Source organism: Ostrinia furnacalis, unplaced genomic scaffold (assembly GCF_004193835.3).
Source record: "Ostrinia furnacalis isolate ACB-3 unplaced genomic scaffold, ASM419383v2 OfSCF0879, whole genome shotgun sequence".
Taxonomy (NCBI): domain Eukaryota; kingdom Metazoa; phylum Arthropoda; class Insecta; order Lepidoptera; family Crambidae; genus Ostrinia; species Ostrinia furnacalis.
This window is the reverse complement of record NW_021131118.1, coordinates 8,299-25,275: the sequence shown is the minus strand read 5'-3', so window position 1 is coordinate 25,275 and position 16,977 is coordinate 8,299. Positions and strand designations below refer to the sequence as shown.

At 42.1% G+C, this 16,977-nt stretch overlaps 1 protein-coding gene across 1 annotated transcript; it reads left to right on the top strand.

Moving 5' to 3' along the window:
* Positions 1–9,401: 9,401 nt before the first annotated feature.
* Positions 9,402–16,201, top strand: LOC114350400 (venom dipeptidyl peptidase 4-like). The gene is made up of 7 exons (XM_028301192.1): positions 9,402–9,563; positions 9,720–9,823; positions 11,019–11,176; positions 11,341–11,475; positions 13,575–13,786; positions 14,269–14,444; positions 16,169–16,201. The coding sequence occupies exons 1-6, from the start codon at positions 9,402–9,404 to the stop codon at positions 14,410–14,412; spliced, it is 915 nt and encodes a 304-aa protein (XP_028156993.1). The 3' UTR covers positions 14,413–14,444; positions 16,169–16,201.
* Positions 16,202–16,977: the final 776 nt, after the last annotated feature.

Here is a 16,977-nt window from a genome sequence, read left to right as displayed (position 1 = left end):
TCTTTTTTTCTTATTTGTTGGCATTTTGAGGGTATTTTATGTATTTTTTTTAGTATCACCTATTATTTAGCATTATTACTGTTTTTATTTTATCAGGATATACCGCTTAGTTTAATAGTTATTACGTTTTCTTTACAATAAGTAATTGGAAGAAAAAAAATTCTATAAAAAATAAAAAAAAATCTCAAAAAAATTTTGACCTCTTTTTTGTCGATAAAAATAGGTCTAGTTTCATATATTTTCATATGTACACTTTAACGTGACTCACACTGTATTTTATATGTAACTCTCGAATGTATCCATCCCTGTGAAGTATAGGTAGGTAATTAAGTATTTCGATATTTAATTTGGTCGATTATTTTGGTTTGACGACAAATAAAATCAACGCCATAAAGGCAATACATTGCTTTTTTACAGCAGAGTACCTAAGTACGAAACCTATGCTAGACTGTCGCAAGAGCAAAACTTATTTAACTTACACTGAACAGTGCCAATATACTTAAGTCGTGAACGGCATTTTATATCTGGGCATCGATGTCATCGATAAGTCGATACTGTTGCAATCCTTGGCCCGCACGGTGGATCGAAATGGCATTAAAGTGGACATAGGGATTTTATCCGGAAAATCGAATTTTAAAAATTGCCAATCGATAGTCCTTTGCTCACTCATTACGACATGTCATATCACATTTTTCTCTAAACCTGATACTTTAGCTTAAAAAAAATAATTTGTGTTTTTTTTGTATGAAACGAGACATAAAGTGCTAATTTTCTCCGAAGACCTGCTAGATCGTGACTTGAAACAACCTAGGTCGGTATAACTGCATTATTTATTAATATTCTAAGCTATTTCCAGCTGCTCCAAACCGCAACTTAGCCTGTTAAACGATTCCGAAAAAAATTTAAAATTGACTCTTCTTGTAATTGTATTTTAGTTCTTTTTTTTAGAAAAAGCTTCGATTACTGTACTAGAAAGTGATTTTATCGTTAGGTGACATTGTTATCTATTCTCAAAACCTGTTAAACCCTTTCTTTCCTATCAGCACATGACTTGAAAACAACAATGAAGTTACTCATACCTCGTAAATAACGTGTTTTGCGAATAAGCAGATAATGGTCAGGGGTGGGGGTAAAAAACAGATAAGGATTGTTTATTTGTTTTAAATTTAGTTTGGGCTGTGTAACGTCACCAATAACATTCAACTTTAAATGCGGTTTTTAACATGTAATTACAATGGAAGCTATTGTGAATAATATAGATTTGTTCGTAGTCTTAAGAAATACCTTAAAACCTTTCATGGACAGTGAGGAACTTTATAATCACCTTTAGCAGAAAATGGTACATTTGTCAGAAGAAAACAGTGTTAAGTTAAAAAAAGTTTGCCGGAATTTTCGTACTAATCTTAATGGACGATGGACAACCTGTCATCTATCTCTTCCCCAATTTTTAAGAAGAAACAGTGATTGCCTTGAATCTCCAATTAACTGGGTCTGGCAACTAGTTTTTGATGAAGACAAAATTGAGGAAAATGTTGGTTCAATTACTGAACCTAGTGAAAAAACAACGTCAAATATAGATGCTATTACAGAAAACATGTCAATTTCTACACTACATGCTTCGACTACTTCCTTTATCCCGAGGAAACCGTTACATAAATTAACTCAGAAACAGAAAAAAAGATGAATTACACGTTACATAAATTAACTCAGAAACAGAACATTTTCCTCAATTTTGTCTTCATCAAAAACTAGTTGCCAGACCCAGTTAATTGGAGATTCAAGCCAATCACTGTTTCTTCTTAAAAATTGGGGAAGAGATAGATGACAGTTTGTCCATCATCAAGAAGAATAATGGTGTAAAAATCACTTTGATTTTTGGGTATTTCACGTTCTTTGAATTTGTGATTTCTTATTGTAAAATGCTTAAATCTAAGAATTTTCTCAACTAACTATTTGCCTAAAGACCTATGCTATAGGATATAAATGTTTGTTATATCGTTTTCACAGTATTTTTATAAAAAAATCAGCTTGTAAACTGACGCTAAAGTGGAAATTTGAAAACCTGTGAGGACTTATCTTGATAGAATTCTTAAATTAATACTATACTAATCGAAATATTATCTCAACTAACTATTTAGACGACAAAATTGCCTTATTATTTATGCCTATAACATATTTGTAATGTAACTGGTTAATGATTGTAACGGGTTAAAAAAGTACTTATCGGGTTAAAAAAGTACTTATCGGGTTAAAAAAGTAATATGTCGGCCGTTTGGTGTAGTGGTTCGGAACGGACTACTATTCCGGAGGTAGCGGGTTCGATACCCGCACAGTACAAACATTTGTGTGCATGAACATATTTGTTTGTATTGGACTGGGTGTTTTCTATGTATAATAAGTATGTATTTACAACAAAAAAAGTATTTAAGTATGTTTATATCCGTTGTCTAGTACCCATAGTACAAGCTTTGCTTAGTTTGGGACTAGAAGCGCAGTGTAAAATGTCTAAGGATATTTATTATCATTTATTTATTTTATTATTTACTGTTTTTGCGCCAAACGGCGTAAACGCTCTTAACACTGTTTTCTTCTGACAAATGTACCATTTTCTGCTAAAGGTGATTATAAAGTTCCTCACTGTCCATGAAAGGTTTTAAGGTATTTCTTAAGACTACGAACAAATCTATATTATTCACAATAGCTTCCATTGTAATTACATGTTAAAAACAGCATTTAAAGTTGAATGTTATTGGTGACGTTACACAGCCCAAACTAAATTTAAAACAAATAAACAATCCTTATCTGTTTTTTACCCCCACCCCTGACCATTATCTGCTTATTCGCAAAACACGTTATTTACGAGGTATGAGTAACTTCATTGTTGTTTTAAAGTCATGTGCTGATAGGAAAGAAAGGGTTTAACAGGTTTTGAGAATAGATAACAATGTCACCTAACGATAAAATCACTTTCTAGTACCGTAATCGAAGCTTTTTCTAAAAAAAAGAACTAAAATACAATTACAAGAAGAGTCAATTTTTAATTTTTTTCGGAATCGTTTAACAGGCTAAGTTGCGGTTTGGAGCAGCTGGAAATAGCTTAGAATATTAATAAACAATGCAGTTATACCGACCTAGGTTGTTTCAAGTCACGATCTAGCAGGTCTTCGGAGAAAATTAGCATTTTATGTCTCGTTTCATACAAAAAAAACACAAATTATTTTTTTAAGCTAAAGTATCAGGTTTAGAGAAAAATGTGATATGACATGTCGTGATGAGTGAGCAAAGGACTATCGATTGGCAATTTTTAAAATTCGATTTTCCGGAAAAAATCCCTATGTCCACTTTAATGCCATTTCGATCCACCGTGGCCCGCCCAGTTTTACAGTCTACTCTTGTGCAGTTATTGAAATACTTGCAGAGCGATTTATGAACTTTGATACTGCAATAAAACTGTTAAGCCTCGGCCAAACAACGGCAGGAAACTTTATTTTATAGAGTACGAAAAAAACAATATGTATCACCAACATGTTAGCTTCTAACGAGAAAATAATTGCTTTCAAAAGCTAGTGAGTAGGCCTACTAATATTGAAAATTTATTTAACTATAATAACGATGAAATTAGAAATGTAAATTCATTCGGATGAATTATTCTAAAGAATTGACGTTATTTACCTCCCTTTATTTTAATGACCACTTACCTTTAAAAATGATCCTACCGAGCCATTAAGATAATACTATTGTAGGTGTCTGAAATGCTTATATCTATTTGAAATTGAAATAAATAAATACTTTATTAGTAAGTACTTATGTGGGCTCTTATACACGTTCCAACAGCGAAGTATAAAGCTGACCACGATTATATTCTGTCTGTGCAGCGTAATAAAGAGGCAGAAAAAATAATATGAATCTTTCTTTTTCTACCAGACACGTTGCACCAGGGACACAGACTAATGACAGAGCGATGGACTCTGCCAGTGCATAAAAAGGAAAAACTAATATGAATCCATCTCTTTCTACCAGGCACGGCGCACCAGGGACGCAACTAGTGACAGAGCGATGGAGCCTCGACTGGTGCAGCGTGGCGGCGGGGGCGGGGGCGGTGGTGGCGGCGGTGGACGCGCGGGGCGCGGGCGGCAGGGGGCTGGCGGCGCACCACGCGCTGCACCGGCGCCTGGGCACGGTCGAGCTGGCTGACCAGCTGGAAGTCGCTGAGTAAGTCTTGGAATACAGCAGCTGGTGAGGATATTAAAGAGAGTGAGCTGGATGCTATCTTGTATCTTATCATAGCCTACACCAGCACCTAGTCACGGTGGAGCTGGCTTAGAAGTCTTGGAATACACAGCAGCTCGTGAATATGTCAAAGAGACTTGGATGCTTACTTATCATGGTCTACATCGCCACCTGGACACGGTGGAGCTGGCTGGCCAGTTAGAAGTCCCTGAGTAAGTCTTGTAATACAGCAGTTCGTGAGGATTTAGGTAGAGAGTAAGCTGGATCTTACTTATCATGGTCTACACCGCTGTTTGAGCATGGTGGAGCTGGCTAACTTTTAGAAGTCACTGAGTAAGTCTTGGAACACACAGAAGCTCGTAACATAGCGGTGGACGCGCGGGGCGCGGGCGGCAGGGGGCTGGCGGCGCACCACGCGCTGCACCGGCGCCTGGGCACGGTGGAGCTGGCTGACCAGCTGGAAGTCGCTGAGTAAGTCTTGGAATACACAGAAGCTCGTAACAGAGCGATGGACGCGCTGTATCGCCGGCTGGACGGTCTATGCTGGTGCTAGAGTACAGTGGAGCTGGCTAACCTATTAGTCGCTGAGTATTGTAAGTCTTGTAATACAGCAGCTCGTGACAGAACGGTGGAGCCTGGACTGGTGTTGTGTGTCAGCTAGATTCTTACTTATCATGGTCTTCACCGGCTTTTGGGCACGGTAGAGCTGGCTGACCAATTAGAAGTCGCTGAGTAAGTCTTAAACACCTAGCAGCTCCTGCGACAAAGCGGCGTGGCAGCAGAATGCTACTTATCATGGTCTTCACCAGCGCTTGGAAACGGTTGAACTTGCTGAGTACCTAAGTCTTGCCACTCACTTACATCTGGTGTGGCGTGGCAGCTAGATTTTTACTGGTCATGGTCTACATTGGCGCTGGAGCATGGTGTATCTGTTTGACCAATTAGAAGTCGCTGAGTAAGTGTTGTAATATGCAGCAGCTGGTGACTGAGCGGCGTGGAAGCAGGATTGTTACTTATCATGGTCTACACTGGCGCCTGGGCACTGTGGAGCTGGCTAACCTATTGAAAGTCGCTGAGTAAGTCTTGGAAGACACAGCAGCTAGTGACAGAGCGATGGAGCCTCGACTGGTGCAGCGTGGCGGCGGGGGCGGGGGCGGTGGTGGCGGCGGTGGACGCGCGGGGCGCGGGCGGCAGGGGGCTGGCGGCGCACCACGCGCTGCACCGGCGCCTGGGCACGGTGGAGCTGGCTGACCAGCTGGAAGTCGCTGAGTAAGTCTTGGAATACACAGAAGCTCGTAACAGAGCGATGGACGCGCTGTATCGCCGCCTGGACGGTCTATGCTGGACGCTGGTGCTAGAGTACGGTGGAGCTGGCTAACCTATTAGTCGCTGAGTATTGTAAGTCTTGTAATACAGCAGCTCGTGACGGAAAGGTGAAGCCTGGACTGGTGTTGTGTAGCAGCTGGATGCTTACTTATCATGGTCTTCACCGGCTTTGAGTAAGTCTTGTAATACAGCAGCTCCTGCGACAAAGCGGCGTGGCAGCAGGATTCTTACTTACCATGGTCTACACCAGCGCTTGGAAACAGTTGAACTTGCTGAGTACCTAAGTCTTATGCCCGTTTTCACCATCAATCCCTTAAGCGTTTGCTAACTAAACATCACTTTGGTTAAACGATCGCCTAAACTGCCCACTAACCTAAGTTCGTTTTCACCATGCTATAGTAAACCTAAGTAGGGACTCTTTTGTCAGGTGGCGTTTCTTCGTGCGCCTAGTGACGTTTAAAAAACCGGTAATTTCCGATAAAATATTTTGTTGGGAATATATTACGTATTTCACAGAAACAAATGAAATAAAAGTTAAACAAAGAAATAGTTGACCAAAACTGATGTCTTTTTGTATTTTTGAGTTATTATTAAAGACAAAAAAGATATTTGGGCTATTATGTAATCTGTGGTTTGGGTGCATAATGTAATTCCTTTGCCTTAAAAAAAGTAAATGTCAAGATGACTGCTGCACCACATTATAAGAAAATAAAAATGTACAATGTGTACCTACATATTGATTTTGATAGATATTTTGTTGAGTTCTGTGTGTAGTTTTGTGCGATTTAACGATAAAAACGACAATGGAAAAAAGAAATGAAGCAAAATTTTTCCCTCAAGGAAAAAGATAAATTGGTTTACTTGCCCACAAGGATACTGTACGAGCACGTCAGCATCGACCGCGACCTACGTGCTAGCCGACTGGCCCATGAACCCTCAACGTGCACCGTAGGCACTCTACACCGACGGCACATTGGACTGGACACATTGAATTGTGTAAATCTTGTATATAGCAATAGCATAACAGTAATAAACCAGATATCAACCGTCCGCGTTGTGTTTCATTTACCCCCACTGAGGCCAAGAAAGCCTTAGTGCAGCCCTCCTTCCTATCAAATCTTTATTAATATCTAATTATAAGGTATTGTTAGGGCTCTAGGGACTACAAACAAAGCCAGAAATATAGCTTGGTTATGAGATAAGTTATGAGTGACCAATACATACTATCTATTTCTATACCGTATGTAATCCTGTCTCACTCTATAATATTTTTATGTAGCCGCCTGAATAAACTTGAGTGAAAAAGTGTTTCCACTGTCTCAATTGCATAAAAAGCTTCAAAAAAATCATTTCATTCAGTTTTCATTTTGCCGAATAGGCGTGATTGACAATATAACTGTCACCTAACACTTAGGCGGCCGAAAATCGGGCCCCTGTTTTAAAGTGCTCCCATAAGGCCTAAGATGTCCCCTATGTGTTGGTGAAAACGAAATTCCTGTTAGGTATTACTTAATATTTCATAAAGGTCGCTTTAAAATTAGGGATTGATGGTGAAAACGGGCATTAGCCACTCACTTACATCTGGCGTGGCGTGGCAGCTAGATTCTTACTGGTCATGGTCTACACTGGCGCTGGAGCATGGTGCATCTGTTTGACCAGTTAGAAGTCGCTGAGTAAGTCTTGGAGCACATAGCAGCTGGTGAGAGAGCGGCGTGGAAGCAGGATTGTTACTTATCATGGTCTACACTATCGCCTGGGCACTGTGGAGCTGGCTAACCTATTGAAAGTCGCTGAGTAAGTCTTGGAGCACATAGTAGATGGTGACAGAGCGATGGAGCCTCGACTGGTGCAGCGTGGCGGCGGGGGCGGGGGCGGTGGTGGCGGCGGTGGACGCGCGGGGCGCGGGCGGCAGGGGGCTGGCGGCGCACCACGCGCTGCACCGGCGCCTGGGCACGGTGGAGCTGGCTGACCAGCTGGAAGTCGCTGAGTAAGTCTTGTAATACAGCAGCTTCGACTAAGCGATGGAGCCTCGAGTGGGGCCATTTAGCAGCTGTATTCTTACTGATCATGGTCTATACTGGCGCTATGGAACGGTGGAGCTGGCTGACCAGCTGGAAGTCGCTGAGTAAGTCTTGGAATACAGCAGCTGGTGACAGTAGAGCGGTGGAGCCTCGAGTGGGGCCATTTAGCAGCTGGATTCTTACTGATCATGGTCTATACTGGCGCTAGGGAACGGTGGAGCTGGCTGGCCAGTTGGAAGTCGCTGAGTAAGTCTTGGAATACAGCAGCTGGTGACAGTAGAGCGGTGGAGCCTCGAGTGGGGCCATTTAGCAGCTGGATTCTTACTGATTTTGGTCTATACTGGCGCTAGGCCACGGTGGAGCTGGCTGATCAGCTGGAAGTCGCTGAGTAAGTCTTGAACACCTAGCAGCTCGTGAGGATGTTAAAGAGACTTGGATGCCCACTTATTATGGTATATACTGGCTCCTGAACAGGGTAGAGCTCGCTGACCAGTTAGAAGTCGCTGAGTAAGTCTTGAACACCTAGCAGCTCCTGCGACAAAGCGGCGTGGAAGCAGGATTGTTACTTATCATGTGTCTACACTGACGCCTTGGCACTGTGGAGCTGGCTAACCTATGAGTCGTTGAGTAAGTCTTGGAAGACACAGCAGCTAGTGGCAGAGCGATGGAGCCTCGACTGGTGCAGCGTGGCGGCGGGGGCGGGGGCGGTGGTGGCGGCGGTGGACGCGCGGGGCGCGGGCGGCAGGGGGCTGGCGGCGCACCACGCGCTGCACCGGCGCCTGGGCACGGTCGAGCTGGCTGACCAGCTGGAAGTCGCTGAGTAAGTCTTGGAACACAACAGCTCGTGACAGAGCGATGGAGCCTCGAAGCCTTGTATTCTTACCTACTTATCAGGATCTGCACCAGCATCTAAGCACGGCTGAGCTCACTGACCAGTTAGAAGTCGCTGAGTAAGTCTTGTAATACAGCGGCTCGTGACAGAGCGGTGCACAGGCAGGGGGCTAGCCACGCACCACACGCTCCACAGGCGCCTGGGCACGGTAGAGCTGGCTGACCAGCTGGAAGTCGCTGAGTAAGTTTTGTATAACAGCAGCTTCGACAGAGCGATGGAGGAGTCTTGACTGGTGTTGTGTATGTATTAGCTAAATTCTTGCTTATCATGGTCTACACCGCTGCCTGATCAGTCTGGGCACGGTGGAGCTGGCTGACCAGCTGGAAGTCGCTGAGTAACTCTTGTATAACAGCAGCTTCGACTAAGCGATGGAGCCTCGAGTGGGGCCATTTAGCAGCTGTATTCTTACTGATCATGGTCTATACTGGCGCTAGGGAACGGTGGAGCTGGCTGACCAGCTGGAAGTCGCTGAGTAAGTCTTGTAATACAGCAGCTTCGACAGAGCGATGGAGCCTCGAGTAGGGCCATTTAGCAGCTGGATTCTTACTGATCATGGTCTATACTGGCGCTAGGCCAAGGTGCACAGCAGCTTGTGACAGCAGCGTGGCAGCAGGATTCTTACTTACCATGGTCTACACCAGCGCTTTGACACGGTTGAACTTGCTAAGAACCTAAGTCTTAGCCACTCACTTACATCTGGCGTGGCGTGGCAGCTAGATTCTTACTGGTCATGGTCCACACTGGCGCTGGAGCATGGTGCATCTGTTTGACCAGTTAGAAGTCACTGAGTAAGTGTTGTAATATGCAGCAGCTGGTGACTGAGCGGCGTGGAAGCAGGATTGTTACTTATCATGGTCTACACTGGCGCCTGGGCACTGTGGAGCTGGCTAACCTATTGAAAGTCGCTGAGTAAGTCTTGGAGCACATAGTAGATGGTGGCAGAGCGGTGGAGCTTCGACTGGTGCAGCGTGGCGGCGGGGGCGGGGGCGGTGGTGGCGGCGGTGGACGCGCGGGGCGCGGGCGGCAGGGGGCTGGCGGCGCACCACGCGCTGCACCGGCGCCTGGGCACGGTGGAGCTGGCTGACCAGCTGGAAGTCGCTGAGTAAGTCTTGGAACACAACAGCTCGTGACAGAGCGATGGAGCCTCGAAGCCTTGTATTCTTACCTACTTATCAGGATCTGCACCAGCATCTAGGCACGGCTGAGCTCACTGACCATTTAGAAGTCGCTGAGTAAGCCTTGTAATACAGTGGCTCGCGGCAGAGCGGTGGACGGGCAGGGGGCTAGCCACGCACCACGCGCTGCACCGCCGCCTGGGCACGGTGGAGCTGGCTGACCAGCTGGAAGTCGCTGAGTAAGTCTTGGAATAGCGGTAGAGCCTCGACTAGAGCGGCGTGGCAGCTGGATTCTTACTTATCGTGTATCTACACTGGCGTGATGATCTATTATCTGTTTGACCAGTTAGAAGTCACTGAGTAAGCCTTGCAATGGACTGGACTGGTGCAGCGTGGCTGCTGGATTCGATTACAGGCACTGAAATCTAGGCTGAACCTTGCTGATCAGTATATGAAATCGCCGAGTAGTCGGATACTTAGCAGGAGTGAGCAGGATAAAGATAATTAAAACGATGGTACACCGATACCAGAAAGTTAGCAGTCACGAAATGAATGAATTGTAGTGTCTTCGATGTCTTTTGACAATATTTCAACAAGGTAAATCATAGGTAAACTATTCTATGATATTACAATCTACCAGTGCTCAAATGATAGATCAAACCAATCCAATCAAAACCCCGTCAAACTACTGTCCAATAATTGATATTGATGGTCGCAGAGGGAATTGTTCTGTGAGGTATTAGGTACGGGCATAATTCCCAAAGAAAGTTAGTCCACCTTCATAGCATTAACAAGATATTGATTAATACTGTGACAAAATAGTGCTTTCAAAGACTATATTATTCAAAACTACTTAAGGTATTAGATTAATCCGATCTTCAATAAATGTTATCTAATAAACTCGACGAACTTTGGTTTGTGCACTTACTTACTTTAGTTGGCTTACCTTTCAATCCAAAGTTTGTAAATCTAATTTAATACTGTTCATTTTGCGCTTCGACGTTCATTGGTTCATTTTAGTTTGACAAATAGCTTAAAGCGAAATTGTGAGGCAAATACCTATTAATTTTTAGTTTGGCAAATCTTTTGCAACGGTGACATCAGGGCCTAGCTAACGGAATAAATTGTGTTGGCTGTTGCAACTAGCCTAGCCCCGAACTAAGCAGACGTGGCTATAGAGCCACGTTGCTATTCCGGTGCAGCGATGGATGGGCGTGCCTACCGAGGAAATTGTAACATTATTTTTCGAGCATAAATGGATCTAAAATCGGGTGACCCTTCTTAAAAAATTTGTGTTGCCATCTCCTGGATCAAACCCTAAACAACAACACCAACGGTCCTAAGTTGGGTACGCCTATGGACTTGTGTATTGAAATTATTTTGCACATTATGAGAATATGTGCTAGTTGTATTGAATTTATTTAATTTCGCCAGGTACCTCCGCGATTCCCTCCACTTCATTGACGCCCGCCGAGTGGCGGTGTGGGGCCGTGCGCACGGAGGCTTCCTCGCGTCCCTGGCTCTGGCCAGCCCGTTGAGTGTCTTCCATTGTGGCATCGCCATCACCCCCATCGTCCGCTGGCGATATTACGGTAAGTGTAAGTGACCTAGAGTTTGGGAACCTGTACCTTTACGGCAAATGTTCGACACACATCGAGTGGCGGTGTGGGACCGCGCGCACGCGTCCGCTGGCGGTATTACGGTAAGTGACCAGGGGAAACTTGAGTGGAAGCTTTATGGTAAGTGATTGAAGTAGATGTCCTTGCCCGCCGAGTGGCGGTGTGGGGCCGCGCGCACGGAGGCTTTATGGCGTCTCTGGCTCTGGCCAGTCCGTTGAGTGTCTTCCATTGTGGCATCGCCATCACCCCCATCGTCCGCTGGCGATATTACGGTAAGTAGGGAAACTTGGGAACTTGTAGTTTTATGGTGAGTGATGATCGATTCCCGCCGATTGACGGTGGCGCACGGAGGCTTCCTGGCGTCCCTGGCTCTGGCCGTTGAGTGTCTTCCATTGTGGCATCGCCATCAACCCCATCGTCCGCTGGCGATATTACGGTAAGTGCCCTAGAGATTGGGAACCGTTCTGGAGTTCTCTCCTCCTTCCTCACGTTTCGTTTATGAATACAATTATTCGAAATGGAATGCTTGGACTACTTTTCACAAAGTTAAAATAGTTGCATAAATTGTGACAATGACTTTACACAATGACACCATAGTTTCTGTACATCTACCTGAACATCTGGACACGTGTGTGACCGGAAAATAAACGCGGAATAACAAAAAGTTGCTATAGATTCAACCAAACTGTTATCATTCATCATCATCATCATTTCAGTCATAAGACGTCCACTGCTGAACATAAGTAGGCCTTCCCCAATGATATCCATAATGACCGATTGGTAGCGGCCTGTATCCAGCGTCTTCCTGCTACCTTTATGAGATCATCGGTCCACTATCCCATACTAACTGTTCATAATCATGACCCATCCCTAAAATTAGCTTACTGTATTAAAAATAACCTTGTAGGTAAGTAGATACCTCGCGTAGAGAACAGCAACTAACCGTCTTGCAAATATTTTACCTCAGGAACTTCAATATTTTAACTTTACAACCGGGAGACGGTCTCGCATATTTTGAGAACATCTGCAAACATGTAGAACATGTCTTATAAAGAAAATTGTTTCTCCCACCTGCTGCGGTGTACAGACGACCGCACATTAAGCTAAGCACTCTTGTGTGGTTGTAATAGATTCTACAACATAGTATATAATGTGTCTTTGTACGTTTTGATGCACGTAGATATCCTAAATATTCATAAATACCTCAGCTCTTTGCATATAGGGTGAAAAATTCTGCAGGTAGGTAATTTTGTTCTTGAATATGAACAATCTTTGTTCTTCTTGGTTTCTTTTGATGCTTGCCTATTAAAGATAATAAATAAGTAAGAACTTTACGTACCTAGTCTAGAACTAATTCAAGTTAATAGTAATAAGGTATTATTGTATTATCTTGAATTTCTACTTTCACAAATACTTTGTGAATGAACTTTATTTATAAAATAAAACATTTTCATTTTCTTTTTTTTTTCATTTTGTACAAATAAACTAGGTAAGTATTAGAGAAAGAGATTAATTGGCAAAAATAGGTTACATTATAAGAACAAGAGAAAATTAAAAGTAACAAAAACTTCAAGACATTAATCAGACTTGGAAAATAAAAATGCACACTTAATAAGTATGTAGTAGTAAGTAGGTAGTAAGTACACTTAATTTTTTTTTGCTAATATTCTTATTTAGGTTTCATATTGTAAATGATTTTCAACAATCCTGTCAAATCTTAAAGTCTCTCCATTCACCCTGTATAACTCATGAGTGTATTCTTAGAAAAGTATGTTTGTTCGTCGCAAATTCGCTGTTGGCTTCCCCAAACAACGTATGATGGATTAAACGTAATGCGCTCTAAGTAAACGCGGTGTCTTCGAACAAACAATAACCCACAATCCCCGTGAGTAAGGGTAAGCCGGTAAAGTGTTTCTAATATTGCACGAATGTTAATGCAGGGATTTGGGATCGTGAAGGGATATTTGATTAACAATGGATGTAGGTAATCACTAAAACAAAAGGGTCTAATGCCCGTTTTCACCATCAATTTCTAATTTTTATGTGACCCCTATGGTAACATTTGACAGGCATTTTGTTTTCACATGGGTCACTTAAAAATTAGGGATTGATGGTGAAAACGGGCATAAATAAGTTAAACTTACTACACCTACTTGCCAATTAATATAATAATACATAGATATAAAGATTGAGCAGTAACATTAGAAGTGCCACCCTGCCACCAAACACTTGTTGTCGATCATTGTAGTCACACCAATTCGACTTATTTCACAGTATTTTTTTTTCATTTTAGGGGTAGAGGTCGGAGGTCCCATACAGTTTTCACCCATTCTGGAACACCCTGTATAATTATCCCGTAATTTGTCTGTAGCGTCAGCATACGCAGAGCGCTACATGGGCTTCCCGAACGCGACGGGCAACTACCGGGGTTATGCCGACGCTGACGTCACGAAGCAAGCAGCAGCGTTGCACGACAAGATGTTGCTGTTGGTACACGGCACAGCCGATGACAATGTCCACGTGCAGCAGACGATGGCGCTGGCTAAGGCGCTAGCTGATCATGGAAGCATGTTCCGGCAGCAGGTATAGAAAAAAGCTAGGTTGTATCATTGTAATCCATTCTCAAAAAAGACAAAGATCAATAGTTCTAGTATCTTATCTAAGTAGAGCTTCATAATATTTGGTCGGAGTTAAGTGTGCTGTGAACTATCGTTGTAGAAAATCTGTAATCAAGCAATATCTTCAAGGTGACATTACTTTCTACGTTTTGGCAGCTTATAAACTCTGTATGACAGTAAATAATGATTTATCCAACATTAATGTAATGCATAATTAATTTGAACTTAACCTAATGAGGCAAAAATGGCTCTAAGTTAGTACCATTTCTTGAGTGATGTTTGAGATGTGTTTAAGTGCCGTGAAAAAGATTTTTTAAATAAGAATTGATACTTATGAACTACTACACACTTTCATCAAATAACATTACAACAAAAAATGCATGTAAATTTCTAAAAAACTAACAACACTGACATATTTTTCATTCAACACATGCCTTTTGGGAACAGATTTACCCTGACGAAGGCCACAGCCTGGAAGGGGTCAAGCGCCATCTCTACAGGACCATGTCTTCGTTTCTGGACGACTGCTTCCGCAAACAGGTGCCCCCAGAGACGAAGGCGGGACTGCGGAACGGGGGGAACCTCGACTGAGATACGTGGAGGGATGAGGAGTTGTACTCTTGGTGAGTTCTATTGAATTTGTCGGCCGTTTGGTGTAGTGGTTCAGAACGGACTACTATGTCGAGAGGTCCCGGGTTCGATTCCCGGCCGGGCAGAAATTGAAATGATGAATTTTAATTTATGTGACGGGTCTGGGTGTGACTATGTATAATATTATTTTATGTATTTAAAAAAAAAGTATATATAGCCTGACCAGGAACATAAAAACCCTGGCATAGAGGCGCTTCAATTGCATTTGATAGTGCAACACTGGGTACAGTCGTACCTGTATTAAATTAATAGGCTAACTTTATGTATCAGGATTCAGGATTAAAGGTTTATTTAATACTAGCTTTCCGCCCGCGGCTTCGCCCGCGTGGAATTTTGTCTGTCACAGAAAAACTTTATCGCGCGCGTCCCTGTTTCAAAAACCGGGATAAAAACTATCCTATGTTCTTTCCCGGGACTCAAACTATCTCTATGCCAAATTTCATCAAAATCGGTTGCGAGGTTTAAGCGGGAAAGCGTAACAGACAGACAGACAGACAGACAGACAGACAGACAGACAGACAGAGTTACTTTCGCATTTATAATATTAGTTGGGATTTTCATAAATTTACAAAAACGTATTATATTATAGGTAAACTGGTTTAAATAAATTAAATGAAACCATCAATCTAGCAAGTAGGATTTTATTATTATTCATCAATAATCAAATTCTGAACTTGAATATTCAACTACAATGTCTGCTCATGAACGCTTCAAGCTCGGTACTTCTTTCCCAATTCCATAAAATTCAATACTTACAAAGTGACAAAAAACTTTAAAATAGGTAGTTGAAACAAACCACAGCTAATTTTCATAGTTGACTGTACTATACGATAAACATGTCAGTCAATTTGACAACCTTTGTCGGAAACATTATTCAATGAAAATATTGTCCGAACCCTTAGTATTTCTCTTCGACAAATACTTTAACACATTGTGAACCACTTTTCTTTCACGACTATAAAAAGATTTTAGCAATTTATTCACAAAATCAATTGCGCACATTTAAAATAAAGTTTGTTTACACTATGACAGCAATAAACTGACATGCAAGGTGACATTATAATGAAGTTTTCAGTTACTGTTGCCATTAAAAGAAATTAGTACCATTAGTTTTCCGCAACATGGCGAGGGTTTTTATGTTCCTGGTCAGGCTATAAGTAGTATATCCGTTAAGCTAGCACCCATAACACAAGCATTATGTTGCTTACTTTGGGGCTAGCTAGCGCTGTGTGAAATTGCCCAAAGATTTATTTATTTATTTATTTATTTATTATTTATTTATTTATTTAATAATAATGTTTGTGACCGTTTAAATTAAGCAACCTTTGCTGACGTCAACGGTTTCCAAAGAAACGCATTTCTATCTCGTTTTTTTCTTAGGTTATGGGTTCCCAATCTTTTTCGTTCCTTTGAAATTTTGTCACGGCGCCCTTTGAAAAAGATACAGTTAAAAGACGGGCGGGTAAAGACGTGGGAGGGATAGGGTATCAACGGTCTCAAACGTGAACGCGACGTAAAGAATTAACTCACAGCGCGCTCCTCTTTACTTTTTACGGCACCAGGGCGCTGTGGCGCACACTTTGGGAACTTCTGTCTTTGATACCTACTTATTATTACAATTTGTATGCTGACTAATCATTAAGATTAAATTATTGTACTAGTGGAAGTAAGTAATTTGATTTTTCTTTATTTTCAGGTAAACGCAAGAAATAGTCGTGAAACTAATTAGGAAAAACTTTAAGGCCCTATTGAACCCGTAGTACAACCTTTTCCATATCCTACCCACACTGTCTACTGCCAATGAGTGGACTCTTAACACATCAAACTTTTTGTGATACATAGTTTTATAGACTTGTGAGTTCGACCCTCTATTTAAGGAGTTGCTGCGATCCCGTTGCTCTACTGTGGTGTTTAGTGATTGTGAACTGTCAATTTCACGTAACTCGACTGATCGTCTCTTGTTACTGCGCATGTAGACGTGGCAGTATGCGACAATAACGAACATAATATTAATTTTTATTGTAAATAAATCATGTGCATTATTTGACAGGCAGGCAACGGTGTCGTGGGTAAACAGCGTAGCCTAAGGAGCCTTCTATGAACACTGCGTTAGTTCATAGAAGAAAATAATATCGGTGAGACGTGCTATTATTAAACGTGTTATCGATCCGCAATCGGTTTATGCGAATATCACGATAAAAACGTTGTAAAATTTTAGCACTAAGTTACATCATAAGCAAATGTGACCAATGGAAAATTCGAACGTAAATTGGCACAAAACAAGTTTCGCGATCTAGGATCTATATCTGTATCGTGTTTGAGAAGAAATTACGAAGATATTTAAATCAAACGCCGCTAAACCAAAGAATGGTATCATCGAATGCCTAAGATTATATTAACCAGGACTTAATGGGTCCTGTAATTAATATCACAAGTTCAATCGTAGCTGAGAATCCTTCAGAAGGATTTAAATTATTTATACGAATCGCAATCCGAGATAATTCG